Source organism: Melanotaenia boesemani, chromosome 18 (assembly GCF_017639745.1).
Source record: "Melanotaenia boesemani isolate fMelBoe1 chromosome 18, fMelBoe1.pri, whole genome shotgun sequence".
Classification (NCBI taxonomy): Eukaryota; Metazoa; Chordata; class Actinopteri; order Atheriniformes; family Melanotaeniidae; genus Melanotaenia; species Melanotaenia boesemani.
In genome coordinates this window covers 9646982-9662017 of record NC_055699.1, presented here as the reverse complement: position 1 = coordinate 9662017, position 15036 = coordinate 9646982, and the positions used below count along the sequence as shown (strand labels likewise).

The window sequence follows — 15036 nt, the reverse complement described above, 5'->3', positions numbered from 1 at the left end:
AGAAAGTAAATATATTCAGGAAATTTTAAGGGAAAGTGTTTACTGAAATAAAAAAAACATTTCTTTATAGATCCCTAATTTTTACAACCTAAACATCTAAAAACAACCAAAGAAAATGGTAATACATCTGTCCAGTTACCCATGAGGCATGCATATTAGAGATTAATAGAGGGTTTATTACAAAAATGTCTAAATAATTTTAAATTTTACTCAAAATAAAAATAACTTAGGACCTAACAAAAGAAAGGAAATAAAAAAATGCAATATTAAACTCAAATGAAAGAACTAAATAGATTTAAAAGGGCAAAATTAAAGCCATTGCCTCACTTAAAGTGAACAATCAAATTCATAGAGGACAGCCAGACTCAGAGCTAAAGAGCAAAAATAAAATAGAAATTCAATTACTTTAATATACTTTGGTCGAAGCAGCAACTCCTTCCATTTATGTACATTTCCCCTGAAGTGAATCATTAATCTGTTAGGAAGTGACAATACTGAGACTGGAGCACCAACTTGTAAGGAATGATCTCCCATTACTTCCATGTACTGTATAATCACTGTTGGTTTATGAGATTGTTTTGTTTGGCAAAACAGTAGTCAAATATATTACCACCACCTTACATAATACTACACTATCACATAATATTAATTCTGCTTATTCCCAGGCTGGTGTTATACCAAAATCTGATTCGCTACAAAACTGACCACCTATTTTTTAGATAATGCATTTTATGAGTCTCTGTATTGATTATAAAGATGTTTAATATTGTTTGATATTTGGTTATATAATATTAAATGTTATATAATGGTTATTCTCTCAGAGGTTAATAAATTATCTATTAATAAAGTATCCTTCCTATCTATCTATCTATCTATCTATCTATCTATCTATCTATCTATCTATCTATCTATCTATCTATCTATCTATCTATCTATCTATCTATCTATCTATCTATCTATCTATCTATGAGAGAGAGAGACATATGATTGATTTTAGAAGTTGATCCTGCTTCTAAGTTGAGGTAGATCATTGTGAAGTTCTATTTCAATCACTATGCACAAAAGGCAGCCTTAGGAAATACAATATGGCATCTAAACAATACCATCCTCACTTTCCAGTTATGCTTTAACCACTAGATATTAGATAAATCTTAGTTATGAGTTGTAGTCTCAGGAAGATTTATCCCAAATTTATGGTTCACTCGGATAATCACCTTGCCTGTGCGTAAATCTAATTGCACCAGTTATGGCTGGATAATAGCTCTTTGTATATGGAGTCTCCATTACTCTCATGTTTTTTTTAAGTCAAAATGCTGCATTCACTATAAATAACTTGGTATTTTACGGATATTGTTTGAAAAGACGCTGCCATAGAATTTCAGATAGTATGAAAACACTTTATCAAAGGAAGCATATGTTTGTGTGTGCAAGACCATAAGCATTGTGTTTTTATAAAATTCCCTCTTTCCTGCTGCAGAGACAATTTTCAAGAAGAATAAAAAGAAAAGTTATGTTTTATCAAGTCAAATTTTGTCTGTCATTTTGGGTGAATTCCTTATTGTCTAAATATCAAAATCGGTTACCCTATGTGTCAAAGGCTTTACTTTGATGACTTTGCTTGTGGTTCCCTGAGCGTTTTTCCTGAATCTCAAGTATCTAATAAGCTTCACAAGTAGTGGATGCATACACAGTCAGCCCTGCCAGGAAAACCAGCCCAGATCCTTACAGCATAATACTTTAAATAAATCACGCCACAGGAAAGAAACAGCACAATCATTGTTTATGGCAGAACTACAGTGCTTATCTTCAAAGCAGCAGATCCTTTTGAATTTGTATCAGGTCTCAGACGAGCAGCATGGAGAAAAGAAGTGACCGAGGCACAAACATCAACCCTGTGAATGTGTGGTTGCTGAGAGGGTTTGCATGAAAAGAAAAAAAGAAATCTATCAATTGGCTTTGGCTGAAAAGATTTGTCAGCCTGTTTCAGGCGGTATTTTGTAGTCTGTGCTCCAAATAATCTAATGTCTGTGTCTAACCAGTTCACACTTTTTAATTAAACATTCAGACATTGCTACAGAAGCTGAGCAGGGCAGATTGCTACCCTGAACGAGCCGTTTAAGACAGACATAGATACCACAGTGTCTCACAAGTCTCAGTCAAGTTCCAGTTAATAATAATTAGAGCTAATTACAGCTAAAATGCAAACCTCTTTCTCTTCTGTCTGCAGGGGATAGACGTGTGGCAGAAGTCTGAAATCAAGCTCTGGCTCATTGCATCCTGAAGACAGCACAGATCTTATAGACAGCCTGCTGTGGCAGAGCGACACACAAGCCTCAGCTGTGTGGACAATAAAACACTTTTGAGAAACTCTTCAGTTCTGCAGATAAGAGTCTTATCAGTACAGAATACAGTTCCTAATTTGCAAAGAATAGTGCTGTTTTTGCAGCATGAGTGGAGCTTTGCCTCATTAGCCAGTCTCAGTCTGAATAGGCCTACATGGCAGACAAATGAAATAAAATTAGAAAGCAGTCTGATTAGAGTACAAGAAGAGAGGGAGCTAGACTGCTGATTGATGGCTGCATGTTTACGAGAATCAAAATTCTGAGCTGCTTTCCTGAAACAGCTGCAGAGTGATAGCAGCTAACTTAAACTAGACTTCTTTAGGAAAAATAGAGTATATATAAAATTAATGATTATGCTCAGCATTAATTTATGTGCTTAATATTTGAAATCATTGTATATTTTTTTAGTAAAACATGGATAGATCAGTGTGTATAGAGAGAAAGGTAGAACTTGAAAATTGCAAAAGTTTGGTATTTTTGCCAATAAATGCCTAAATATATTTAAAATGATCACAGCTATTGACAGTTACTTTTGTTTTAGTCGTAAAGTGGGGAAAAAAACTTGTGGAAAAAGTCTCTCTCCTCTTTTGCTTGTGCACATTTTCCTTGATACTGCTGATTTGATGTTAACCCATCTGGTTAGTTTGGGTCTGAGCTGTGTTTGAAGTCTGGATGAGCCTGGTCTGTTATCTCTGCTCAGAGGTGGGGGCATCATTGTGTTCTGTTAATGAGGCTACATTAAGCCTGTCTACACCAGGGGGCATGTAATCCTCTCAGCGGGCCTGACGTAGGGCCGAGCTGGGCAGGTCGCTGTTTACACGGGGAGTGTAGAGACTCGCACTTGGGACCCTGCAGGTCTCAGTCTACTACTCAAACATGTGATTAAGGAGTGGAGGTGGAAGCAGGCCACCGCATAGAATGATGTCTGAGACTTGACAGAGTGTATCTTGATGCTGGCCTGCTGTGCCCATACAATACAAGACAATGCAACACAGTCCTTTGCTGCGAAGATCATGGTCACCTGAGACAACAATATTATATCCTCTTCACACCTTTATGAAACAATGCAGCTCTTTATGAATGAGCCACTGTAAAGAAAGTCAGTGGGATGGCACTGAAGCCAAGCTGGAATACAGTGCTTCATTATCAAAGGTCAAGACGAGCTTCTTGCACTGTGCCTCTGTAGTTTTCCCCATCTTTCCTATGTGCTCTGAAAAAATGTCTTCAGGTTAAATCCTTCAACTCCATTGGCTTGTCCTTAATGGAAGGAGAGAAAGATATTTTTAAAAAATTCAGCTGCTGTTGTGGTTTCCTCATTGTTAGAAAAACCCCATTCCACAAATACAGCACACTTCAGCCAATGATCATACTCAATATCAAGTCCAAACACCATCCAAATCTGCCAAGATCCATGCATGTCCTGCTGCACTGAACTCCTGAAGGTTCTCAGTGCTCTACCTGTGCCAGCTCTGTCCTCACTGATCCAAAGTGAGGGAGAGGAGCGTCCCATATATGAGTTCTGTCCAATACAATGGCACATTGTGATCAGAAAGCAGAGAACAATCCCTATTCACAAATCACAGAGCCAATTGAGCTGCAGCACTCTGTTTGGCTATGAGACAATGCATTGATACCCTGCTGTCACCTGATAGATTAAGGTTCATTATAGAGCCAGTCCAGATAATTTACTGAAGTTTTTCAGCATATTAAAGTTCTGATCAACGAAGGTGCGAAATATAAAAATATTTAAATGTGTATAAGAACCACCACATTTCTCATAGATACACACAGTAACTCGCACATTGTCTAAAATTCACGAATCACTCATTACACAGGGTCAGCCGAAACTAACGTTATTGTATTCACGCTGAGTCGTTCAAACTAACTGATTAAATCCATTAGCGCTTCTCACTGCGCTGGAGCGTGCGTCACGTTTAACACCACGGATGTGGATTCAGGCTAAAATTCTCACAAACTGTGAAACAATGACACCACCCCAAATACTAACAAACCAACTTGTTTATTTAGAAGAATAATTCTACATGTTGTCCACGACTTATTTATAGTGAATGCGCCATTTTGACTTAAAAAAAAAACATGAGAGTAATGGACTTTATTATATATTTTTTATTTATTTTCTACTTTACATAGTCTAGGCCTAGTGACTGATTAGGGTACATAAAATTAACCTACGCTAATAAAGGAATAGAGGAACACAGTTAAAAAGAATACCTGCATTGATCCGGCTTTTCATCAAGGCATTCAGCTCCATTAGGCTTGACTAAAGTTTTCTGCAGGGATTAAATTAATTCCTAAATTCCCCAGTGTGCACAGCTCAACCCTTAGCACTCATTTGAGTAGGAACTTGTGTTCCTACTTGTGTATATTCCAGTATAACGTCTTTAGATTAGGCATGTGTTTCATTCTGTGTTAACCCTCCGTCCTCTAAAATGAAAAGTATTTACAATTTAAATAAGCAACTGAGCGACTCGTCTGCAGGAACAAAGCCATGCAGGTGCAGCTCTCACTGTGTCACTCCGTCCGTGTATTGCTGATTCAACGTTGAAGCTGCCTTCATAATGGAATCTATTGTTTGTTTAATGTTTTTCTTCAGCATTAAAGACAGATATTCATTGAAACTATACAAGGATAACTGCAACTGTAATGGGATCCTGTTGTATTATACATGCTTCCACAGTTTCTGGGAGAAGGATCCAAAAAGAAACCATTAAATCACTATAATATTCTTAGAATATGTCAGTTTTTCGTTTCTTTTATTACTTCTAGTAAACAATTTTATTTTATTTGTTTAAAGACAGAGAGAAAAATCTAGAAATCATCTAGAAAAACGATTAAATTCAATCATCTTGCTAAAATGTTAGTAAGAAACTCTCCTATCGTCATTTGTTTGTTTGATTTAAAGCCTGCTGCCTCATTTCTCTTAATCTTTTCGCTGGAATTGATAAACGTGACAACGTTATTTTTCTGTTTTGATGTCGTGAAGATATGAGCTCATCATACCCCTTCCCAGCCTCTCAGTTTTTTCCCCTCCTCATGACACAAATATTTGCGGGCGGTAATCGTGTAATAAACATGCCTTGATCATGTTTGTTTCAGTCCTGTAAAATGTACTTTGATAAAGACAGTGATGACCGATAAGAGCTGAGAGCCACAATGTAATTAGTAACCAGCTACGTGCTGAAAACTTTGTTGTTCACCAATCAGCCCCCCTTTGCCTCTGACGTCCTATTGATTCACCGATGCAAATGTGTTTTTGTATTACTATTGTTTATTTTTTATTTTAAAAAAAGCCAATTTAAATAGATGAGAGATCAAATCGAGGATAAATATCTTTGACTTAAAGGTTTTTATCCAACTGTCTTCACGAAAAACTATAAAAATAAAAGAAATTAAAACTTACACCATTGTTTAAAACTTTATTAGTGATCATGGTAAAGTTAAAACGTTTTAGGGACATAAGTCAAGTAAATTTTCTGTAGAGCTCAAAAGAAACAAAAAAAAAAAGAAAAAAATAAGTAGATGCGCACTACAATGACATTCTAATAAATGTGATTTATTGCGGCTTGTGTGGCTTAATTCCAGACTAAATTGTCCTTTTTATGTCTAAACAACAGCCGAATTGTGAAGTTTATTACACATCCAAGACTCCCATCTGAAGTTTCGTGGGATCGTTGATTGGTGGGTTCAAATGGGCCTATCACCGACCTGAGAAAACACCTGGTATTCACACCTTAAATCCACTCCTCCTGGCCTCCTATTGGTTGAGCGGCCTCATATATCCATTACTCTGCATCACCGGGAGGATGACAGCGGCCTGCAGCTGAGCGGAAACTCAAACAGTACCACCGGTAGCCATGCGTTTCAACCAAGACGCCGCTAACTTCCAGTTTTGCGTAAACATGTTCGAAAGCGAGGACTCCGCCTCCGCAGACGGGGAGCAGATGAGCGAGGTGCGGTCCCCCAGTTTGGCGCCTTCCAGCCCGCTTTCTGTAAACTCGGACTCCAGCTGTACCAGTCCTGAAGCCAAGTCTGCTTCAACGCAGCAGAGGGTGAGGAGGCCCTTGAACGCCTTCATCATCTGGACCAAAGAGGAGCGCAGGCGACTGGCGCAGCTCAATCCAGACCTGGAGAACACGGATCTAAGCAAAATACTTGGTAATTATTTATTTTTAACAAGGTGTAATTGAAGTTAAAAAGTCTTTATGAGATCCAAACAATAATTTTCTCATATAAAGATTTATTATATCTTAGCTATGAAGGAGCTATGAGAGCTCAGCTTCATATATTTCAGTTACTGTCAGCAGTACATTCTTGTCCCAGTTTTAGTGGCTTTCAAAGGTCAGTGCTGCCAAATCAATGTGCAAACCACTCACCACTTTGTGTTCCTGTAGGAAAAACCTGGAAGGCCATGTCTTTGGCTGAGAAGCGTCCATACATGCAGGAGGCTGAACGTCTGAGGATCCAGCACACCATTGACTTTCCTCACTACAAGTATAGGCCTCGTCGGAGGAAGCAGCTGAAGAAGAGCACCAAGCCTCAAACTCCAGAAGCTTCCCCACTCTGCAGCTCAGGCTTCAGCATGCCCTACAACCTCACCTACTTTCTCCAGAACCAGCAGCAGACTCTCCAAAATTCACCTCCTTTCCCTCATGTTTCACTACATAGTAGTTACACAAACCTCAAAGTTTTTCCAGACTCAGCAGCAGCAAACGGTTTCTCAAACAACCCTGGCTTGTACTCAAAGCCACCTGCATACCAAGCAGAACCTCAGGTGTATTTTGGCTCTCAAAACAGTCACATGCATTATGGTTTCTCATCTTCAGCTGGTCCATCTGTGGAACAGGGGGAGTCTATGGTCTATGGGGTATCGCAGTGCCCCACTGGGCCCTCGCTGGAGTTTTACTTGGAGCAGGTTCAGCTGGACATGCTTTACGATCTTGACCGCAGCGAATTTGAACAATACCTGGGTCCCAACCCTCACAGGCCCGAATCAGCAGATCCCAGCAGTTATCATCAGCAGAGCAGCCACAGAGGGGGACGCTCACTGTCATAAAGCTAACCAGAGGGTTGTATTTATTTAAATTATTCCAGTGTATTTCAGTATTTTACTGTTAAAATTGTACTATATGTGTGTGTTTTAGTTGTTTGGAAACTTCTGCTCTAAAATAATGACTTACTGTCTGGCAGTGTTTTAATTGTGTAAAAAAAAGTATTAATAAATAACTCTTATTCAATTTCTCAAGCTCATCTTATTTTTCACTAACATTTTCAAATTGAAAACATGTAACTGTGAAGCAGATTTTAGAAATAAAGATAATAAACAGAAGCAGCAAAGTCCAGAAGAAAAAAGGTTAAAGATCACAAATTCAGATCACATTTCCAATAATTATGGAAACTCTTCATATACAGAAAAAAAATGCTGATGTACTAATTAATGCTTCGTTAACGTATTTGACATCCTTAAGGATTGTGCATTTAAATTCTCAGATGAGTTATTTTACATATTAATAATATAACAGTCTAAATTACCATACGATGCGAATTAACAAGTAAAAAATTTTCCACAAGAAAGTCAAACTTTACATAAACGGCCGTCAATTTCTAATTGATCCCACTGAAAGTCACCAAACCTTTCTTCCTGTTTCTTCCTGCTGATACTTCCGCTGTAATCAGACTTCATTATGAACACTTAAGGAAGCTGTTGTACAAATTTAAGAATTCATTGAGGAGTTAAAAGAAACCAAACAAAGCTGATCTCTGGGTACTGAAATATGGCAGTTCACTGTTCTTGTGATCAGTTGATGGCAGAGACTAATTTCCCAGTTGTAATTAATATATATTATTATTTTAAATAACACAGAAAATATCATATGGCTTCACAGAATCAAACTACTGATAAAATCTGCCCATAATCAAAAATCTAAACAGGTAGTGTATATGTAGTATAAGAAAAAACTGTATTACAAATTTATATATTTTCTCTCTAAAGAGAAAAATTTGGAAGGAAGGTGATCAATCCATCATGTGACATCCCCCAGCAGCCTAAGCCTATGGCAGTGTAACGAAAAGGATGGCTAGGATCTCCCAAGCCAGCCGTTATTATAAGCTTTTGTTTTCTTTTAAACGAAAGGCTTTAGACTAATCTTAAAGGTAGCAGACCTCTGCTTATCAAACCCAAAGTGGGGGCTGGTTCCAATGACTGAATTCTACCTCTCATTCAACTTTTAAAAACTCTAGGAAATAACAAGCAACTCTGCAGTCTGAGAATGAAGCGCTGTTGGGAAATTATGAAACTATGGTATCTTTAATGAATAAAAGCTTTATATGTGGCAAGAAGAATTTTAAATTCTATCCTGGATTTAACATGGAGCCATTGAAGAGAAGCTAAAACTGAAGAAATATTATGTCTCCTGTTAATTTCCATCAGAACCCTTGCTGCAGCATTTTGGATCAGATGGAGGCTTTTCAAAGTATTTTTGGAACAGCCCAATAAAGAAGAATTGCTGTAGTCCAATGGTAAAGTAATGAATAGGTTATCTGACACTCGAAGATGAGCCGTTTCTAATTTAGGCAAAACTGTGTAAATGAAAGAAGGCGGTCTTGTAAACTCGTTTTATATGTGAGTCAAAGGACAGACCCCAGTCAAAAATAACTCCAAGGTTCCTCATTCTGTTACTGGAAGCCAAGGTAATCTGGCTTAGCATGTCATCCAGAGTCATACATAGCTACACAGTGTCTTCCTGAGGCACTGAGGTCCAAAGAAAACAACCCCAGTCTTGCCTGAATTTAGGAGGAACAAGGTGCATGGGATGTCCACCCTAATAGGTAACACGCAAGTAAACAATCTCACGTATGCATGTAATAAAAAAAAGAAAAAAACCACAGCTTTTAAATAGGTTTCCACTGTAATGATCATTAGGTGGGAAGTGTAATTGTTACAGCTGGCTCAAGCACAGAACATAACAATGGACACCAGACTAGGTTGTGGCGGCTTCTGCTGCTGGAGGGAGAGAGCAAAAGCAAGAGAGATTAGCCAGGAGCCTTTATAGACTCAGCCTCTCGATCACAGGTGCTTCTCATTCAGCTAATTCGACTAAAGACTAGAAACAGGAAGCACCACAATAAAACAGGAAGTACATTTATAAGGTTTGACCAAAAAGAATTTAACAGAAAATAACAGTAATTAAAGATCCAAGATTCAGATTCAAGATCTTTATTGTCATTATGCAAGTATAACAAAATTTTGTGGAGTCTCTCGGCTTAGCACACAACAATAAGAAAATAGAAATATAACAGGCACACATAAATAAGTAAAAAATTACGATATAAAAGATATAAGAACACCACCATTCACCACCATAATGTCATTTAACGTTTAACCATATTTATAAATTAAAGTTTCCCTCTGCTTAGTGTGCCATTTAGTCAGTGATACATCTGTTCCCTGTGTTGGTTTTCTGACTTTTAAAAGATGTTTTGAAATATTTCTGCTTAAAGTGGAATGAATTCACCTAGAATGTGAATGTGAAAATTGTGAATAAGATTTGTGACAGTCAGCTTATGTGTAAGTTTGCAGCAGTGTGATGTAGAAATTGAAGCAAAATCTTCAAATGTCTACATAATTTGGTAAGTTTTACCAAATTCAATATTGTTATGGATTTTCCCTTTTTTGTATTTCTTGTATTTTCCCTTAAACTTGACTGTACAAGGAACAGATGCGCAGAAGATGACGGCAAAGAAGAAGATACAAAGCTGAGTAAAGATTATTCATCTTTTCTTACCATATGAGCTCTATACTGAAGCACTGAGTAATTATAAAGTGAAGCTGTCATATGTAGTTTGGGGGGGTCTAAGATAAGTTACATTAAACAAGTCAGACCTACAGTATACCGCTCCATGGCGAACTATTGACACCATTTTATCTACATCCACGTCTCTCTTGGCTGAGTGAGGGAAGCACTGCGGGCGCCAGGCACATAAACTTCCCAACTTCCTGCTTCATTTTAAAACATCTCACAAAGGCTCTAAAAATATGCCCCAAAATCGACATATCTCCAGATTCATTCAACTTTGGCTGCCAAATGTTTACCCATTTAGGAGAATGTTTACTTCCCCGTCCCATATTTTCTATGTCAAAGCCTTGAGGTTGAACTCTGTCTTGGATGGAAGTGAGTAGGCAAAAAAAAAATTATCCAACATTATTACAAGTGAGAAGAAAGTAAACTACATTATCTGTTTATTTCTTACAGAATTTTCCCTTTCTGACCACACAGGTTTGATTTAAAATGGTTGACGTGCTGCACATATGAAGTAAAAGAACTTTCTTATAAATGAAGAAGAATAAATCTGAAATACATTTTATACAGAAATTGTCGTATGGCTAACCTGGGTACCTAAACAAAAATAGTAAGAAGAAATATACATATTTTAGTGTAATTGCTTTTGTGTCATTAGCTTTAATGATGTTTTATGTTTTGTAAAGCCCTTTGGTCACCTGAGGCTTGTTGAAAATGACTATTCAAATAAAGTATTATTATTATTATTATTATTATTATTTATGTTTTTTTATTACAATTTGGCTTTTGCTTCATGCTTATCAGGTAGATTTGATTTCTAAACCTATCCAAGTGAGCTAATTTTCATGCCTAAACCAAACCAAGAAACTGCATCGCCCATACGCGGGAATCCCGGGAGGGGGTGCACACACGAGGGGATTCTTCTTTTTGCTTTTTAATGAAGACCTTTAGTGTAGACATTGGCATTGCAACCAAATGTAAATATTTATATGTTTTGGACCTGTCAAAATTTATAAAAAAAAAAAAAAAAATTAATCCTATAATATATTTTTTCATTCAAATGAATACATTTATTTTACACCACTCTAGAGGTTATTTTGCTGTATTATTTTTAAAAAATGTTTTTTTTATGAAAAAGTTGTAGCTATCACCTTTACATATAAGGACTATGCATTTTCAAGTTGCCATATTTTGTGGCATAGTTGTAATATTTTGTATTTTTGTTTGTTGACACAACAATAGATGTATATTTTTGAAGAGCAGTTTGACGTTATTGGATTATTCTAGAAGGTTTCTTTTATAGTTTTGGAACTTATCTTGAGCTTCAATTACTACTAAAAAACTACTTTAATGGACTGTAGTGGTAATTAGAGCAGGGTGCAAAGAAATTCTGTTAGATTTGGTCATTTACAAGTTTCATTTACAAGAGAGACCAGTTTGCCTAGCGTAGCATAAAAAGCTAAAAGTTGAAAGTTGGCTTCGTCCAAACCCATTCTTCCTCCTCAATACTGTGTGTAAAATTTTCATAATGACGCTTGCTTGCTTGATATGAATGAGTGAGAAAAGCCTGCTTGTAGGTACAGTAATCACCTACTGGTCTATGTGCAGAATGCGCTGTGATAACACCCACAAAACAGTTCAACAATTACATATTGGAAGTAATGTTTAGCCTTTGTGGCCAATGCTTTCTTTAACATTACCCTAAACCCGAAAAGCTCACTCCACAGTAATTATGCTGAGATTGGTTACACCTACAACATACAACATGCTGCATACCTGAGGATCTTTTTCTCACACACTCAAAGCGAGGTGGTGTTATCCGATAAATTAGTGACTCACAAGATGAAATGTGCTTGACCATTCAGCAGGGCAGACAGTCAGTTTGGAAATGTGTCTGCACAGGGAAGCATTATGAGTCAGTTAAATGGAAATCAGATCTTAACAACGCTGGAAGGAAGTAGACGAGCACAGACGCAGAGAGAAGGATGAGAGAGCAGAGGAGCTGCTTAGGAAAGTGAAGACTTACTGCAGTCCAAAGCCACCTGAATGAACGGAAGAAATCTGACGTCAGTTCAAATCCCATGACAGTAAAAACACAGTAATGCGAAATGCAGAAAAACAACATGATGCAGAGGATTTGCTGCAACATGACAATAAAATCTACTCTCAGGCCTGTTGCCCCCCCCCCCCCCCCCCCCCCCCCCCCCTTTTCATATCTTGAAATCAAAGCTGTGGGCTGTTTTCCTCAGGCTTCGGCCCCTCAGCAGCAGTTTATGACCAGTTGCAGGAACTTCCTGAAGGAAAAACAACTGGATGATATCAGAGTTTCAGGTGAAAACATCACCAGCAATAAAAAGAAAGGGCAGCTGGACAAATCCAATAATGTTGTTAAATATTTAAAGCTTTCCATACGTCCATATGATTTTATCAAGCTTCTTTTTTTTTTAATTAATAATATGGCTTGAAAATTGAACTTTTTACTTCCTTAAAGCATACAGTGTGGTTTACTTGTATTTAAATATGACTTTTAAAATGGCAAATAAAAACTAATTTTAAGTGTTCATTCCTGGATCATCTACAAAACGTTAACATCCTCCTGGGGAATTAATGCATATATCAAAAATATAGAAGCTGAAAGAAGGATACTTATCAGCTATGAAGAATGTGAGGAATCTCTACATGTTAAACATGTTGTAATTCAGGGGAAACATTCCTTTGCCATAAAATACTTTCCTTGTTAGATATTAAATATGTAAATATACCAACTCTGTATGTGTACTGTTGACACAGGAATAGCTGGAGTTTATATTAAACCTAAAAAGAGACTTGCAATGACTAACTTAGGAAATTCTTGAGATTTTGTGAGCCATATTTAGGTTCTTCTTGTCTTACCTTTCACATGAAGGTCATCAATAGTTTCCTGTCCTGAGAGTAGTTTGGGCAAAGTCGAGACTGCTGTCTGCAGATAATGCTCATCCGAGTATTATCCTGCAGGGACGTCTGCTCTGTGTGGAGCAGAGGAGGAAACTCAAACAGGAAGAGCCATGAAGTGAGATACTCCACAGTGGCTTATCCCACAGAAAATATGAAGCAAAGTGAAGGTCTCATTACTTCTGCAGCAAAACAGATGCATAATATGAATGTTCAGGCGGTAAAATGAGCTCAGACCAAAGGAAAAAAAAAGCTGAATGTAGTGTGTCTCTTTGATCACTTCACTGTAAGTCAGTCAAATCAAGCACTAATTGGGCCTATCAGATTACTATAACCTCATCAGATCAGTCCTGCACTGAAGGATAAGACAACTTTTTATTTGGATGTTTCACAGGTTTCTATCCTCAGCCGTTCACCCTCCTCAGATAACTGCTGTACCACAGTGTTTTTCTAAAATCTGTGTCTTAACACAATCCCCGCAAGTATACGTACAAAACTCTCAGCCTCATGGAGTAGCTTTTGCTCTGACATAATACTTGTAACTCTGACATGGATTAATTTGGTGTAATATTCTGAGTCACCTCTTATAAACTGAATTGGGCACAGGTCAACTCCCATGAAATTGAAAAGACCCCAAGGACCACTGCTATATGTAAGATGAGTTCAGCTGTGAGGGTCATAACAAAAAGTCTGAATACGTTTAAGTTTAATGAATCAACAAAACTCTTCCAAAAACCTGTTTATGCTTCACCATTGTAGACAATTGTTTGTGGATTCATATAATAACCAACTTAATTCAAGTGTGAAACGTGTAAAAAGTGTATTTGTTTTGCAGACATGTAAATAAAGTCACAACTGAAAATGAGCAGACCTCACTCCAATGTGCAGTAAGTGGTAAATGGTCTGTATTTATATAGCACTTTACAATATACATCACATTCACCCATTACACACTGATGGCGGAAACTGCCATGCAAGGCGCTCAACCACAACCCATCGAGAGCAATTTGGGGTTCGGTGTCTTGCTCAGGGACACCTCGACAAGAGCTCGACAGGCCGAGGATCAAACCGGCAACCCTCAGGCTACAAGACGACCACTCTACCCACTGAGCCAAGTGACAGAAAACACTCCTCTGTGTGGTTATTTTGACTTAGCTCTGTTTCCTGTCAGAGGAGAGACAGTCAGTCGGTTACCACCAGACAGATTATTGCAGTAGCAGGGTCCGACAGACACTCTGAACAGAATAGAGCTACTGGGTGTGGCCCTGTGACCTGCTGTGCAGATACAATACTCTAACTGGGTCTCTCAGCAAAGAAACTAACGCCTGTCAACAAACACTCAAGAGGATGATTAACACAATCCTCAAACTGACCAGAAGTGTGCATTTTTGGTTTTTGTCTGGGCTGTTTTTATTATACTGTTTAGCCCATATAAAAGTTATTCAAGGTTCCATGTCTGCATCTACTCTAGCTTTAATTTAAAACTTCTCTTTTAAAATAATTTTTGAGTATATTCTTATGTAAGGGGCCATCATCAGAATGTAATGCGCATCATTCCAAACAATTATTTTAATGTGGAAAAAACGTCACACCAGCTTCCTCAGTGTCTCCTGGTAGCTGTACGTAGAAAATTTGTATTTTTCAGGAATTTCAAACTAATGTGATCCTCATGAATTATTTAATGTTTCAGCTGACCTTTAGAGTGTTTTTACCCTATGTTGTTAAGCTTTTAAGCCCTTTTTCCAAAGGTAGAGAAAATCTTCTGAGATCTAAATGAAATATCGGTACTTTAGTCAAAATACTCCAGAGTATATGGTCCTGATTATGCAGCTAATTTTTGGGTAAAACAGACACTCTTATGTAGGGTGTGTCTCTGCTGAGATCATAGATACAGGTTATGAAGTTTTGCACCACCAAGAAATGAAAAATTTAGAACCAAAGTGTAC

The 15036-nt window shown here is 37.6% G+C and overlaps 1 protein-coding gene across 1 annotated transcript; it reads left to right on the top strand.

The window, feature by feature from the left end:
- The first annotated feature begins 6144 nt into the window (after nucleotides 1-6144).
- On the top strand, nucleotides 6145-7531 carry sox32 (SRY-box transcription factor 32). The gene is made up of 2 exons (XM_041968469.1): nucleotides 6145-6518; nucleotides 6755-7531. Exons 1-2 carry the CDS (start codon nucleotides 6218-6220, stop codon nucleotides 7414-7416), a joined length of 963 nt encoding a protein of 320 aa, XP_041824403.1. The 5' UTR covers nucleotides 6145-6217; the 3' UTR covers nucleotides 7417-7531.
- The last annotated feature ends 7505 nt before the right edge of the window (nucleotides 7532-15036 follow it).